Source organism: Typopeltis vanoorti, chromosome 20 (assembly GCF_054136105.1).
Source record: "Typopeltis vanoorti isolate ZY-2024b chromosome 20, IOZ_Tvanoo_1.0, whole genome shotgun sequence".
Lineage (NCBI taxonomy): Eukaryota > Metazoa > Arthropoda > Arachnida > Uropygi > Thelyphonidae > Typopeltis > Typopeltis vanoorti.
The window spans coordinates 15,015,215-15,032,093 of NC_143568.1; the positions used below are offsets into that span (position 1 = coordinate 15,015,215).

Here is a 16,879-nt window from a genome sequence, read left to right on the forward strand (position 1 = left end):
ATAAAAAGCCAGTCTTTTTTCATATACAGTGAGTAGCCAAAGAAGAAACTAGGTTGAAAAATGCTGGAGAAACACTATAGGATGGAAACTCACTCAAAAAGTGTGATTTTTTTTGTATGGGATTCAATAAACATGGAACCAATTTCACAAACACTAGGTTCTGATGTTTGTGTGATATGTATAACAAGTTAATGCAGTAACTCTTAATAAACTCTTTAACACATTGACTGCCACTAATTTATAATAGAATATACGAATTTATGACAGGTCAGTAGCACATGTTCAGTGCTACTGACACTTGAAAGTGTCAGTAGCACTGAACATGTTAAACCGTCAATGTAAAAACTACAAAATAAACCCAAAATTCTATCATGAACTGAGGATGAAAAGTTAGAGTATCATTGACTTATTTATTCAGAATTGAATTAACTCCTTCCATTTTAATCTCTTTTTTTTAAATATATTGTTATATTTTTTCTATTTTTTTGTTAGACGCTATATTTTTAATCTTTGTTTTAAGGATTTTAATAAAAGTGATGTCCATTTTATTTCATGATTGCAAATAATCATGTAGGCCATTCCTGGATGTTTAAGCAATGTATTTAAAACTAAGTTTATTAGGTATAATTTCTGGGAAATTCCCATGCTACTCCTCTAAAACACTATTAATATAATTAAACAGGCTATTTTAGCCTGTTTTTGTTTAGGAGTGTCCCTTATATTTAATACATTGGCTAACATAACTCAAAAGGGGTATATATATATATATAATTTAGGACATTACGGGTGAGTGTAGAAGGCAATTATGGCAGAATAAAAAATGTTGAAAAATTATGTACATACCTTGATTTTGGTTTAAAGATGCCTTCTAAATCCAAGCTCTTGTGGAAGGGGGGGGGGGGAGAGGGAAAGAACATGGGAACAAGAGCTTGGATTTAGAAGGCATCTTTAAACCAAAATCAAGGTATGTACATAATTTTTCAACATTTTTTATTCTGCCATAATTGCCTTCTACACTCGCCCATAATGTCCTAAATTAATATATATAACCCCTTTTGAGTTATGTTAGCCAATGTATTAAATATAAGGGACACTCCTAAACCAAAAAACAGGCTAAAATAGCCGTTAATTATATTAACTAAGTTTATTGTAAATAAAAAGAATTGAGGATGTTATGAAGATATACAAAAGGAAGAAAACATAGGCAAAACATAAGTTTGATTATGATATTTAACAACTATTTTACATATTAAAAATAATGCAGTACATAAGAAATTCTTTATTTAGGGATTTTGCAGTTGTATAGTTTTATATGCATAGCATTTTAGTAATATTTTATTGCTTATTGGTATGCTTTGTAAAATTCTTTACAATTATTAATATTATATGACCTACCCATATTGGAATTTCTAACCATTTTTAGTATGAGGCAATGTCATACCTAAATATATATTCTTGTGTGTAAATTATGTTTTCAGGCAGAACAACTGCTGCCACCTCATGGTCCTAAACCCTAACCCTTATTATTTTGTAATGTGAGTTTTACAGTCATTTGTGATGCTGGATTAAAAACCCAAGTTTCCCAGAGAAAAAAATCCTATTTGCCCATGTGAGATAACTATACTTAGGAACCAGTCAATGAAAGACTTAGAAAAAGTTCCTCTGGTCATCAACTAGAATCAAACTTATATATATTTTTTTTTGGGTAGCTTAGTACTCTGGATGCAAACAACATTCCTACACTGATGCATTCCTACATTTCATATTAAAAAAATTCAGCATTTATCAAGATGCATCTTTATCCTTTTGCCTTAAATAACCACAGATCTGCTGTATGTAGTTTGCAATGCTTAAAGAATGGCTAAGCTTGCTGCTAACACTACATATTATGTAGTATTTAGCTTAGAAAAGCTAGAACTAAAAATGTAATAATCAGTTCTTAAGAAATATAGTCAGCTGCTGACTATAGGAACTCTAGAGCCAAAAGAAATGTTAGGGATTATTTAACTATAGTGAGTTTCCTTTTAATAGTGCAGAATTTTGGCAGAGCTTTTTGATAATTTGTCATGATAAGTAAATTCTCTATAATATTGTTTTTTTTTTTTATAATGGAGGCATACATATAAATACAGTCCATAGTCTAAACCAGTTTCTTATTATTGGTATATTTAAAATTGCCTGTTTATTTTGTATATACATATGCACACACACAGTTTATTTAATTTTCCCATTTACCTTTGAAGGGCTTGTATATCGTGAAATGGTAATGAATCTACTTCAACCACTTCTGAAGAAGCCAGAGATTTCCCTTTTACGTTATGATGTTCATCATGCTCTTCCCAGCAGTGCCAATTCCCTGATTGGCAGAGCAGCTCATATTGCTGTCCTGGACTCTGAACTTTTTATTGAGAAATTCATGTGTGTATGTGGACTCAGGTACTTCTCCTAGGTTTGAAGATATAGGTTGTGATAATCTACCAAGTGTTCATAACTTACTAGAAAATTTTGACATAGAAACTTCAGTGGCAGCCAGATGCCAGTTTTTCAGGCACAGTGAAAATTGTTGAACTTAATGTGTTTTGTGAATAAACATGAATATATTAGAGAACATCCTGTATTATGGATGTCATTATTCTGGGGAAAGCAACTGATTCTACAGTTAGGAATATACAATTTTATATGTATGTATGTATATATATATGTATGTGTGTGCGCATGTGTGAGTGCGTGTGTGTGTGTAGTATATACATATAATATATATATGTATGTGTATACAGTATATATATATATATATATATATATATATATATATATATATATATATATATATATATATATTGTAAACTCTTTGTTGACTATATATGTGTGTCAATGTTTTTGTTGACAATGTGCCATTCCACTGCTTGTATACTGCGTAGTGTTGTGATTTAAAAAGAGTGAGAAAGAGAGAGAGAGGAAAATATATACTGTTAGACAACAGGTTATCTCCTAGCTTTTTTTAGATGGTGTGACCTGACCAAATATTCCTGCCAAGATATTTGCTGGCGGCTTGTACAGTCATGATGTCTTTCACTGATCTGCCTGAACTCCTTTTATGAAAAACCTTGAACTTAATGTCACAAACTGTTGTTTAGCACACTTGTTATATTTATTTATTTATGTGTACTATATTCATAATCACCATTGTTCCTATATCAAGTTATCGAAATAATCAAAGAACGGTACAATTTATTCTATACTGGTCACAGAATACCAAACTCTTATGCATATTTTGGGTCCACTTTTTATGAATAATGAGTCACTTATAGGATTTCATTATTAGTGTGAAGAATCATTTCTTTGTTTACTTCATAAATCAGAACCCCTTTATAACATCACTGTGTGTGCATTTCCCACTTTACTATATTAGTTTCTGCTTTTATCAGATTAAAGAAGCAGATTGACCAAGAAGTTAGTTTTTTCATACATCCTTTTAAGAATCTATGTACATGTTACATAGTACATATATACAGAGTTACTGATTTGTAGCAACTCCCAAAATGAATTTATGGTGCTTGTTAATTTGTTAATGGGAAACTTTATACTATGTATGTATGTGTGTACACACACACACACACACACACACACACACACACACACACACACACACACACACACACACACACACACACACACACACACACACACACACGCGATGAAGCAAATAAGGAGTATAAAATCTAATTTATAAGATCCATTTTGTTTATGGCTAAATGTTCTCCTTTCTCAAGAATTCTTTTTTGAAGTAAATCCATCTTATTCTATTAATGGTTGCTTTATTTTAATATTTAAGGAGAATACATATTAAAAATCTAAAATACAATAGTTAAAGGTTCAGTGTGATAGTGGATAATTACATGCATTTTCCATTCAAGCAGTGCAAATGTTAGCACTGATAAACCCAAGTTTTTGGTATGATGAGCTTGTTACAAGTTTTCTTCAGTATTTTGCTACTTACACAACACAATTCTTGAAGAACCACATTTTATATATAATGATTAATCTAAGAAGCTTACCTTTAGAATTTCACTGACTGCTTAGTTAAATTCTTAACATTAATAAAAGATAAAATGACCTCCCTCTCTGGAATTGTATCTTCTAAGTAGTTTATTATCAAGGCAACTTATGGAAAAGCCAGAGTACCAGTTTCTTAATAGAAACATTATTTTTTCCTGTTTGGTTGGAAAATATTTTTTATCCTACTTCATTAATAATTATAAGATATGGATATATAATTGTCCTTTATTTGTATCTAAGCATTCATTATGATACAATAAAAGAGTTATTCCTATAGAGGTGTTTCTCAAACTTTTTAATGTCTAAATCACAAGAAATTTCAAATATATATATATATATATATATATCAGTTCTGCAAAATCTGCAATAAAAATTGAAGTTTTTAAGGTTAGATAGCTGGCATGAAGGCTAATAACCTGAAAAATTAGAAACCAGTCAAGGTTGTAGTCCACCTCTTATCTTCTTGCTGCTCTTAGTTTGAGAACACCGCTATAGAAAATCTCTAAAGACAATATTTGGTAAAAATCAAATTAAGAGAGAAATTTTTGTATTATGCAACAAAAAAAGAAACAAGTTGAAGAACTGGTTTATTTTTTTTATTCTATTGATATACATTTATTTATCTCAGAAGTTGACCACTCAGTACTTTTTTTTAAAAACAATAAAGACAAATAAAGCCATTGTTTGTAATTTTGTGCATATTAATTTATTTTATTTTTTAAGTAATATATTATTTCAAATCAACTATTCTAGTCTGATTAAAATAAAAACTAGGAACACTTCAGAAATATGTACTAATTTTTAAACTTTTTTAAAATTAAAAAAAAATGAATAAACACTGGACTTTACTTCTGCTTTTCACTTTGTAAGTGACTATATGGAATTGCTGCAATCTCATAAGTTGTAAATTAAAAAAAGTTCATTGAGCAGTTGGTCATTGGCTATATAATGATTGATAGTGTGAAGATAGAAGATAATTCTATCTTCACTGAGTGTTTGAAAAAGAATGGTCTCATCTCCTACATAGTTCCATGGAAATTTTCTTCAACACCAAGCTGTATAACAGTATGCTGCCAAATATATGAAAACATTGTTTTGTGGGGTTGGTAGAAAACAGAATCAGGAATGAAGTTGTTATATTTTTGATGAAGAAAGATGCGTCCATAATTATAATAGTTTTTAAAATTGAAGAACATTTGATACACATCAAATGTGCATATTATTCTATACAGTTAATAATAAATCAAGGGAAAAATTGTGTGCATTTTGTTGTATTAAAACCAATTTGGTGCTTGTCCATGAAATGAAACTATCCTACAGTGATAAAGAAACTAATTTATAAATTTTGATTATATTTTCCAGTTCCATTTACATGAAATTAACCAGGCTGATTTATATATATATATATATATATAAATAATTAATTTAAAGTAAGTTTCCAAGTTTGTGTAACCACATCACAGAAATGGGGATCTTGAATGATTTTAAGTTGTCATTGTGTTCGTACGATGCAGCACAGATGTAACTTCTGCTGTAGTTAATAGTTGTAGGTAGGAGGAAACCATCATCATATTTCTCATAATCATATGACTATACTGCATTCATAATACAATACGGTATCAATAGTAATGTGTTTATCATCTGGCTCTTGGATCATTTTGTCCAAGATATCAAAAACATGTGGCTCCATCAGTGTATACATGACTTAAATTTTCTCTCACACACGCACACACAAAAAAAAAATTAATATTAAATTTTTTTTTAAATAATTAAAAATTAAAATAAGATCCTTAGACTGCCCATGATACTAATGTTATAGGTTTATAACCTTTTGTGGATGGGAGTCGCATTTAAAAAAAAAAAAAAAAAAAAAATTCATCGAACAGTTGACTACCAGTTAATGTTATATAATGAGTTGATCTATCTTTATAGTGTATTTGAAAAAAAGATTGATATCCTGACAAAAATTCACTTATGAACTGCACCACACTGTCTGTTACAGGACCATTGAAATTCCATGGTTGTAAGGATAATTGCATTTGCTTTTCATTTGGAAAGACCTGAGCCCAAATCCTTTCAAGAATACGAGAAATGTTTAGGAAAACTTTCTGACTTAAAATTCGGAAACATTGGTTTAAACCATGATATCAACTAGTCTATTATGAAGATATAGGGTATTTCATTCTCAAAACTTTTTTTTTTCATGGGAAACTGGCAGAATGGACAAAGAATACGTGCAGTTAGCATACTGGCTCAGGCCACACTTGCCATAATTCCAGTCAGTATGATTGAAATCCATCGACATTTATCCTTATTTTATCCAAGCATGAATATACAAAAGTTTGCATATCATTAGCTCCATGCTTCCACTGATGAGACCTCAATAAAATTGGTCTTGGTAGTGACTCTCAATATGTGATGTTATATGTGCCCAAGAAGGGAATGTTATATTATGTTCTTGTTTAATCCTTTATCCAAGCGTGAGCAAACAATGTTTGCGGGTGAAATATCTTCACGACTGGCAGCCCCAGTCATGAAAATACGTGCTTACTGGTGATACAAAGAGGCAGCTTGATGTAAAATCAGCTATTCTCTCTATATAAGTAGCCTAGTCATGAAGATCTTTTACATGCAAACTTTTATTGGCTCATGCTTTGATAAAATAAGGGTGAAATTATACTTTGTCAAGTGTAATTTACTTTTTAATTTCATTTATTTATTTTGCAAAAAACTAAAAAATAAACTTGCTACAAGATGAAACAGGTTTTACCTGCCTGCATGACATTCTCAAGCCATATTTTATTTACTTCCTGAAGTGACAAAATTGCAATTTTGGTGATTCTGATGTCAGTTGTATTGCTTTCCTTGAGGCCTGAATGAATGTAGCATGCTTACATATTTGCAAAGAAATATTTATGAAATTGCTTGGAGAATCTTATAAATGATTGCATTGGTCATGCACTTCTATTTGATTGATTACAACAATCTAGTGAAGTAGTATTTTAAACTTATATTAATATTCTTTCCATCCTTCGGGTTTGCCATTCCTATGCATTCCATTTCTTGTAAGTTAATTTATACAGAACTCTCAGATGCAGCTAAGCTGTTGTGGTGCAAAGTACTCACTGCTGTGCATGTGCTTTTCACATTCCCTCAGAGCTACTAACAGTGTATCTTTGAGTATAATAATGCATCTCATTGATTCACTATCCATCCCTTCCCACATATTAATTGCATATTGCTTGAATTATCTTGGATGATGAATGATATACATAGGCATTATATAAATTTTTTGCATCCACTGCAGCTAGCCTTTGACAGCAAGTGACAGTTAAAGTATTCAAGATCCTTTTCTCAACAGCTCTGATCAGTTACACCTTCCCTGTCCAGTAGTTACCAAGATATGGCTGATTAAACTTACAAACACACATTATAATCAGAGTGTATTTAATTGCATATTGCTTGAATTATCTTGGATGATGAATGATATACATAGGCATTATATAAATTTTTAACATCCACTGCAGCTAGCCTTTGACAGCAAGTGACAGTTAAAGTATTCAAGATCCTTTTCTCAACAGCTCTGATCAGTTACACCTTCCCTGTCCAGTAGTTACCAAGATATGGCTGATTAAACTTACAAACACACATCATAATCAGAGTGTATATGGATGTAAAAATGGTAATAAGTTGTCTTTTGAAATATGTATTTAGAAATGCTAGATTATGTCTTAAACTTATGTGGTATTATTATAATGATTCTTATAAGCAAAGTTTTTAATAGGAGAAAGAAGAATTATATTTTTCTGATTTTTGATTGTGAACATCCTTATGCTCTAAGAGGAATGAAAAGAAGGCAGCCTTCTATGTGAATGAAATACTCATGCTGCATATTTTGTGTATTATAAGTTTTATGTAGAGATTTCATTGTGAAGAACGTGAATTTTATATATTGCTTAGAATTTATTTTGCACTTTCCATCTTTATGCTGTTTTCTTTGCTAGAAATCTAATGAATGAAATAAAATATTATAGCTTAACGATCTATTAGTCATATTTAGGAAAACTAAGAATTTAAAAAATATGTTTATAACTGATAAAATACCTTTTTTTAATATAAGAACCTTTCCTATTTGAAAGTGAACTGAAAAAGAATATTTGAGGACATAGAAGGAGTATATGCAAATTGATTGTATGCTCAGTGTGTGTGTGTGTTGGGGGGGGTCAAGAACTTTTCCCTCTTCCTTCCTCTTGTTACTAATTGATAGCATTGTTAGATATTAATGCAAAAATTTTAAACCAACTCTCTCTCTCTCTCTAGGGGAAATCGAATTCCAAGGGTCTACTCATAGGAATGTTTTGTATATGTCATTTGCACTCACATAACTTCTTTCATCTCCACTTATTACCAAATCCATTTGTACCTTCTTTAGGAAAAAGTACACTTTGATGTTAGTCCTATATTACATTATTACTTTGTACAGAATAACTATCATCTTCCTGCTCTACAACAATAGAAATAATGTAATAAGACAATTATCAAATATTTTAATGTGATTAATATTATTATTTAGCCTAGTTCATTTAATTCTGTTAGTAGTATTCGGTGGCATTCCATAAAAAGTTTAGTCTGCTGAAACATGTTTCTCTCATTTGCACGATAGAATGAATTTTGTAATTATTAAATAGCATTGTAGCATTATTTTAACTTTAAATTAAAAAAATATATATATATACATGTTTACTTATTACAAAATCATACTATTACAGCACTAGTCTATATTAATTTCAATAAATGATATATTTTTAAAAAATGACTTGGTATAATATTAATTAAATGTTGATATCTACCTACAAATGAATGTGAAATTCAATTGGTTAAGTAGGCATTACTCCACTATCTGAGCATGGATAAAATAGTTAACATTTACTGGATTAAATATATGGAAATGATGGATATATGAAATGACTAAAATTCCAATGCAGTTAAACAGATATATTTATTACAAAATTAATCATATTATTAATCAAATTAAATAATGATCAACATGTTAAAAAAGTATAGAAACAAATTCATTGTCTCCTATATGTTTCAACCTTGTAACAGGGACATCATCATTTAAACTGATGATGTCACATAGTTTTGTATAAACTTAGAGTTTACAGATTAGATTTATATGATCAAATCCAAGACCCTCAATCATCATATGCCCTCTGTTACATACTGTCTGAGGTAGTTGTTCCTCAAAAACTCAAGAAACTCATTTTCTTTACTTCCAGTTGCTATCTCATCATTCCAGTCTATATTGCCATAATTAAAATCGCCTATAATGATCACTCTTTTCTTATTTGCTTGGCTAATTTGATTATACATTTCATAGTCACTACCATCCACATTACCAGGTCTATAACAACATTAAACCAAGTATTTCTTTCTATTCACCTCTATTTCGGATAGATTAGATTAGATTTATCTGTTCGAAACATTTGAACAACATTTATGTTCATATTCATCATATGAACATAAATGTTGTTTATACAGTGCTGCATGGTATAAACAACAAGAGAGGGTGAAAAAAAAAAAAAAAAAAAAAAAAAAACATTTATTACACTTACTAATATTTTGCTGGTTTTCTATCCAGCATCTTTGAGCACAATTATAACTATAAAAAAGCACACAGCATTAGACTAAATAATTGTGGAAAAACAATTCAAATTGTAACTAAAACAGAACTAATGTCCTTACATGGCACCACTATGGGTCAGATAACTATAAAGTTGATCTTTAGAAGAATAGATGAAGGTATCTACAGTAGCTGAATGAAAGATTTGAAAGTGGCAAGGAGATCATTTACGGAGAACTTTGGCTATTTTTCTTTCTGATGTACCCTTAATATATGGAATAGGAATGGTTTTTGCTGTGATCTATGTGTTGGTTGCACGAGATGCATGCATTATTTTATGTGAGCTGTAGCCATTGACTAAAAAAGGTGTTGCAAAGGTCCCTGAGCTCAGTTTCATTTACTCACATGACTTAAGTGTTTTGAGGATATATTGTTGGGAAGGGTGGTGTGATTTCTTATATCAGTACCTTCCTCCATGAGTGGATAATGAGCCATTAAGAAATGCACTATCTAAGCATGGATAAAATCACTAGCATAACTAAAAAAGTGGAGACAATTGTTACTTTCTTTTTCTATGGTTATTTTGGACCATAGAAAAATGAGTTATCTCCTTAAGGACTTTGCTATTTATCAAGTTATAGATTAGGATCCTTCAAAATGGAATGAGCGAGACATGGTTAAATGAGGACAACATCCTGACAGGAATAGAGATGGAAGGGTGTGATGTGTTTTGTGAGGATAGAAAGGATAAAAAGGGAGGGGAGTGCTATTGATGATAGAGAAAGAGTTATGTCCATACAAAGTAGAGATGCAAGCGGGAAATAGTGCCAGTAGTTTTGAGGCAGTATGGTGTGAAATAGAGGTGAGTAGAAAGAAATACTTGGTTGGATGTTGTTATAGACTTGGTAATGTGGATGGTAGTGACTATGAAATGTATAATCAAATTAGCCAAACAAATAAGAAAAGGGTGATCATTATAGGCGATTTTAATTATGGCAATATAGACTGGAATAATGAGATAGCAACTGGAAGTAAAGAAAATGAGTTTCTTGAGTTTTTGAGGAACAACTACTGCACTCTTGGAGAATGGCGTGGAGGGGGAATGCAGTTTGACAATTAGAATGGACGCTTTTAAGGTGGTTCACTCAGAAATGTGAGTTAGGAATTCCCATGGGTGAACCAATCAGAGCAAAATCAGCAAAATGGTTATTGGGATTTCACACATAGTTTGGCTTAGTGAATTTTAAATAGTGTTATTTATGTAAATAGTATTATTTATGATTTTAGTGGGAATCTGCAGATAGCTAAAAAAAACTGTACATGGCTGATATTAATCATTTCTTCCATCAATGCTAAAAGATACGACATCTATAAGGATGTCGATGAGGACAACATTGTTTTCAAAGTACAAGTTTCCAACATTACTAAATTGCATAATTGTCTTTTATATACTGATCTTAATAAAATAGTAATTAACACTTTTGCAGGTAATATAAAATACCTTCATTTGTTTGTTGATTTGGGGGAAGATTTTTTGCTCTCTCCTATGGTATATGATTGCTCTTATTTTAAAGTATTCTGTTTTGAGTATAATAAACATTGTAAATTTCTCTTAAGAAAATATAATTAATATTCTTTGTTTTTTAAAATAAAGAATATTAATTATATTTTCTTAAATATAATTAATCTTCATGATTAATATATTTATAATATATTAATTATAATATATTTAAATATAATTAATATATTTACTTCTGAAACACAGATTTCTTAGTTGCAGAAGTAACCAAAAGTTATGAAAATACATTTTTCATGTAAAAACTGCAAGGCAACTTTTTTGTCTAAAGTTACATATCCACCTTTTCTAAGTGATTTTGATTAAGTTTTCACACCCATGATAGCTCTTTCGAATTGTTTCTTCTCATTTGGTACTATTTCTGTCTTTGGATACCTAAATCATGGAATCTGATGTTTAGAAGCTACATTTTTCATTAAGTGAGCTCTGTCTTTACATAAAACATAAGTTTAAAAGAAAAGAGCCTTAAAAAAAAAAAGCTTTATTTGGCATCATAAATCAGATAAAGGATAATAAAGTCTTCTTGCTTATATAGATTTCTCTTGAGTTTTAAAAGAGGTATACTGTGAGTAGACATATCGATACAAAATTAATAACGGAAAAAATTCATGTACAAAGATTATTTAATAGTATAATTTTCGCCTGTGTGTCACAGGCGAAAATAATTTTAGATTTCTCTTGAGTTTTAGATTTACTAAAAACCTGCTTTTTAATATGCTAGTTGAGTTGTTTAGCATATCTGCTCTTTGAGCAACAGCTTATAAGTTCAAATCCCACATCGGTATGGATCTTTAAGTGGTAGATGAATTTCATTAAGTGTGTGAAATCACACACTTCTTGCTGAAGTAGCTTGAAAAAAATTCATGTTTGGTCTCTAAAGCAGAATATTTCCATATTTTTTCCTTCAGCTTGCTCATAGTACTAAGTATTATATCCTAACAATCTTTTTTGAATGGGATTCACATGAATAAAAAGCATCCTTTAAATTTTGTTTACTGTATTTATGATTCTTACCCCTCTCCCATAATAATAAAAATTTTATTATTATTATGGTTCATGCACTAAGAGAATTTTGTGTTTAAGCACAATAACAAAATTAAAATGTGATTTTATTCTGCTCTGCTTTTATTATTAAATCAGTATTAATCGAAGACAAAAGTCCTGTAATTTGTTGGCCCACTCATGCATATTAGTAAAGATTCAACTTATAGATTGAAATACACGTACTAAAATAAGCAAATAATAGGCACTGCTATTATTTGATTATTTTAGTACATGAAATTAATCACAGAATTCTTTTTTGTAATTAAACAGAAAATTTCTTTCTGATATTTCATTGACATTGTATCTGATATCCTCAGGGATATATATGCTTATGCTAAAATTTATGCACACTTCCAATGTGCATAAATTAAAATATCTGTTATATACATAACAGATAAATATATTGTGACCCATTCATCCCATAGAATGTAAGGAGCCCTGTAAATGGGATATTTTATAAAAGAATTTGAGAAGCTAACCATCTGTTATAATAGGCTACAGGATCAGTTGGGAAAAAAGACTGATGTAATCCATAAATCTGAATTTAAAATAAGCTATTGATCTTTAAGAAATTGTCTTAATAATAATGGGAAAAATAGTGGTTCTTTCCATGAAATTTGAGCAAGAGTTATATTTACTGTAGATGTCAGTTAATGATGGCATAATTCATCCAGTTTTTTTGATTGGTGTATGCCTCTTACACAAATAATACCAAAGATTACTTTTCATTATGTTTTATACATTACTCCCCTCAGAATATGAGAAGTTTGACTATGAATATAATTTCATGCAAACTTTTATTTGCATGAAAGATGAAGAAAAGAGTGCAGCACCTTTTATACTAGTGTCTTATTGTATTTGCATGCATTGAAAATGTATTAGTATAATTCTTTATAGCTGCTTTCAGTTATAGTGCTATCAAAATATCAGAATTCTTCATTTTCATCATGTTCATGTTTCAGTCAATAAGAATTGGATGTAAACTTTTTTTTCCCCTCAGTTTAAATGATTGATACTGATAGCATTTTATTACATGAAATGCCTTAGTATTTATAGTCTGGTTGCCCAAAGTCAGATCTGTGTGTTCCTAGGGTACTATAGAGAGAGAAGTTGTATAATGGTAACTTAATATTAATGACACTGAGCAATTGTATTATTTTGATGTTATTACAGAATATTTTTTTACAATATATTCTATAAAGTTCTCAGTAGGTTTATTTAAAATTTTCTTTTAAATTAAATATCTGTATATATTTAGCTTAAATCCTAATAAGTTTACTAATATTTTTTTTTCTCCATTGTATTTGATTGAGACTTCTTTTCAATCAAGCCAATAATTGACTCCTTCTATCAGGGGGGGGAAAAGGCACATTCACTTCAGTAAGTGTTATTTTATTATTTATATGAACTAAGCAGAGCAGATTTTTTTTTAATAAATATGTTGTGTGACACTTTTATTATTATTATTCAACAGTGTATTTGGCAGGGATGGAGGAAGAGAGAGAAAGGGTGAAACCTTGATTTACAGTAGTAATCAGAAATATGCAATAAAAGTGACTAAACATTTTTACTAAGTAACCAAAACAATGCACTCAAAAAAAAAAAAAAAATTAATAATTAATAAATAAAAATAAAAACCCTCCTCATTGAAATGAATTAAGTATTGTTATCCAATCCTTGGTGTTTGTTTTATACCACTCACAAATTTTAAATTTCTTAAATAGAAATGGGGATACTAAAGATCCAACCTTATTTCAAAGCCAAATATATAGAGAGGACAGCCTGTGTAGCTCAGTGGATGTGACGCTTGCACACCATGGCGCTTAACCGCACGAAGGAAGACTTGCTTTCGATTCTACTAGAGGAAATTTTTCTAAGCCTTTTTTTGACCAGTTCCCAAGTTAGTCGATCTCAGGCACGTGCAAGCGGGTTTTTCCTCCTGGAAACTCGGGTTTTTCGTCCCATAAACTCAGGAAAATCGACCGTAGAACCCACATTATTTCAGACATTAAATATATTGTGTTAGGATTATGGACCACGAGATGGCAGCACATGTTGAGCTGTCTCTCTTCACTGTGTACCACTTAATTAGTGATAGCAACTTTGAAAGGTCTTGAAAATTTTACTAGAGAGCTTATGAGAATACAATCTTCAGCATCAGAGTTGTCATAGCTTGCAATACTTAAGACATGAGCACTACCCAGGTGTCCATATAGTCGTCTTTTATTAGCACTCTTTGATAAAGGTTTCACTAAGACTGTTTCAAACTGGTTGGTTTTCATTAGAGACCAGACAGGAACCAAATGTTCAAACTGTCAAGTTCCAAAATCTTGGAATGGACCACCTTAGAAAGACAGCCATTAGGTAGCTCCAAACCTCTCAGTACCCCTAAGGGAGTGAGCTACTTGAGACAGTGAAACTATTCAATGAAAGGGTCACTTTGGGAAAACTCCACCCAAAAACCAAACTAAACCTCAGCTGGGCACAACTGGAAGCAAGTGCCACTGTACCAAGCCTACATGCAGCAAACAAACTGCCAGCATGCATGGGCCTACTGTTCTTGTCAAACCAGGTAGAAAGCTAAGAGGATAAGAACCCTCATTCAGTACTAATGCAATTCTATGTCAGAGTGTATTTTTCATAAATGAACTCTTAGTTGGTGTGTATAGTAATTATCAAAGGAAGAGCCATATAGCTTAATTTGGCAATGTAAAATAAATAAAAATAGGTGATATTAAAGATTCAGCTTAACTTTATTTCCAAGCTGAATATATATAGAAACTTTCCAAGTTTCAAAAATTGGATTAGAGAGCTTATGAGAGTGTAATCCTTGGCATCGGAGTTGCTGAGAGTTCACTTATGAAAAATGCAACTCTGAATAGGATAGCTTTAGTATTGAATTTAAGTTTTTGCTCTCTTAAGGTTTCTGCCTGATCTCTGATGAGAACCAACCAGTTTTTGAAACAGTAATGAAGCCAGTGTAACCTTCATCAAAAAACACTAATAAAAGATGACTAGGTGGACAGCAGCACTTGTGTCTTTTAAGTAATGCAATTGAAGGCAACTCTGATGCAGAGAATTGTATTCTCATAAACTCTGATCAAATTTTTGAATTTTTCAGAGCTTCCACATATATTCAGCTTTAAAATAAGTTTAGATCTCTAATTTAGTCTATTTTGATTTATTTTGCATCTCCAGTATGAAGCCATATGGCTCTTCCTTTGATAATTAAATTTCTTATTATATAACCATTGTTTATGGAAGTTTTTTTCACTTGGCTATGCTACCAATTATATATTTGGTTTAATCCTTTATCCAGTTGTAAGCAAACACAGTTTGCACTTGAAGTATTTTCAGGACTGGGGCAACTCGTGGCAAAGGTAGTATAACTTCTCATCACTTGCCTTAGTATCCCATAATGCAAAGCATCTCCTTGCAGACATGTATAATGCTATGCATTAAGGGAAGGGTCACTACCCAGACCAGTTTCGACCTTTATTGAGATCTCATCAGTGGGAGCCAGACCCAGAGGTGGTGATACTAAGGCAAGTGATGAGAAGTTATACCACCTTTGCCATGAGTTGCCCCAGTCCTGAAAATACTTCAGGTGCAAATTGTGTTTGCTTACGCTTGGATAAAGCATTAAACCAAATATATAATTGGTAGCATAGCAAGTGAAAAAAACTTCCATCAACTTATCTCTAATCCAGAGAATTTTAATGATAAGGTGTGACATCTTTTGGCAACTGATATATGGAAATATGACTTCTCCATTACTTCCACCTTAGTATCACCACCTCTGGGTCTTGCTCCCACTGATGAGACTTCAATAAAGGTCGAAACCGCTCTGGGTAGTGACCCTTTCCTTAATGCATAGCATTATACATGTCTGCAAGGAGATGTGCTTTGCATTATGGGATACTAAGGCAAATGATGAGAAGTTATACCACATTTGCCATGAGTTGCTCCAGTCCTGAAAATACTTAAGGTGCAAACTGTGTTTTAAAGACATTTTTAAAAAGTGTACATAGAATTATTTAAATAATTTTGCAGTATTTAAAACAAGGATGAATGAATTATTTTGAATACCACCATTTAATAGATATTTATTAATAAATATCAGTCGCATTTTATTTTTTAAAAGTGGGAGCAAAATAAATAAATAAATATACATACGTACATGTATATTTGCTGACCAGTACTTATTCAAGGTATTTTTTTCAGCCAGTTCCCATGCTAGTCATTCTTTGGCACACAGCAGAATAGGTTTTTAATCCTGCAACTCAAGAAAATCAACCATAGAATTCCAAGTATTTCAGACAGTAATATTTAGGGTGGGAACCACAAAATAGCAGCAGTTGTCTGTCATTACTCTCCTAATGCCTGTGAAAATTTTTGATATCCAGCCAGCTGTGATTGCTAAATGATCTTCAAAAGCTAGTTAGGAATTAATTGGTTCACCTACTTACTCCCTTTGAGGAATAGATGCTGCTGGTATATTTTTTAAATTCTTGAACCATACGAAAATTTTGCCAGAAATTACTATCTCTATTTTGCAAATTTTTTTAATGTAATGGGTC

At 31.1% G+C, this 16,879-nt stretch overlaps 1 protein-coding gene across 1 annotated transcript in view; it reads left to right on the forward strand.

The window, feature by feature from the left end:
- LOC150095249 (protein FAM135A) overlaps positions 1-2,608 on the forward strand; it is a 455,287-nt gene extending 452,679 nt beyond the window's left edge. Inside the window, exon 21 of the mRNA XM_090409881.1 lies at positions 2,244-2,608. Coding sequence (XP_090266007.1) covers positions 2,244-2,449 — 206 coding nt within the window. The 3' untranslated portion in view covers positions 2,450-2,608. The remainder of the gene's footprint in view (positions 1-2,243) is intronic.
- The last annotated feature ends 14,271 nt before the right edge of the window (positions 2,609-16,879 follow it).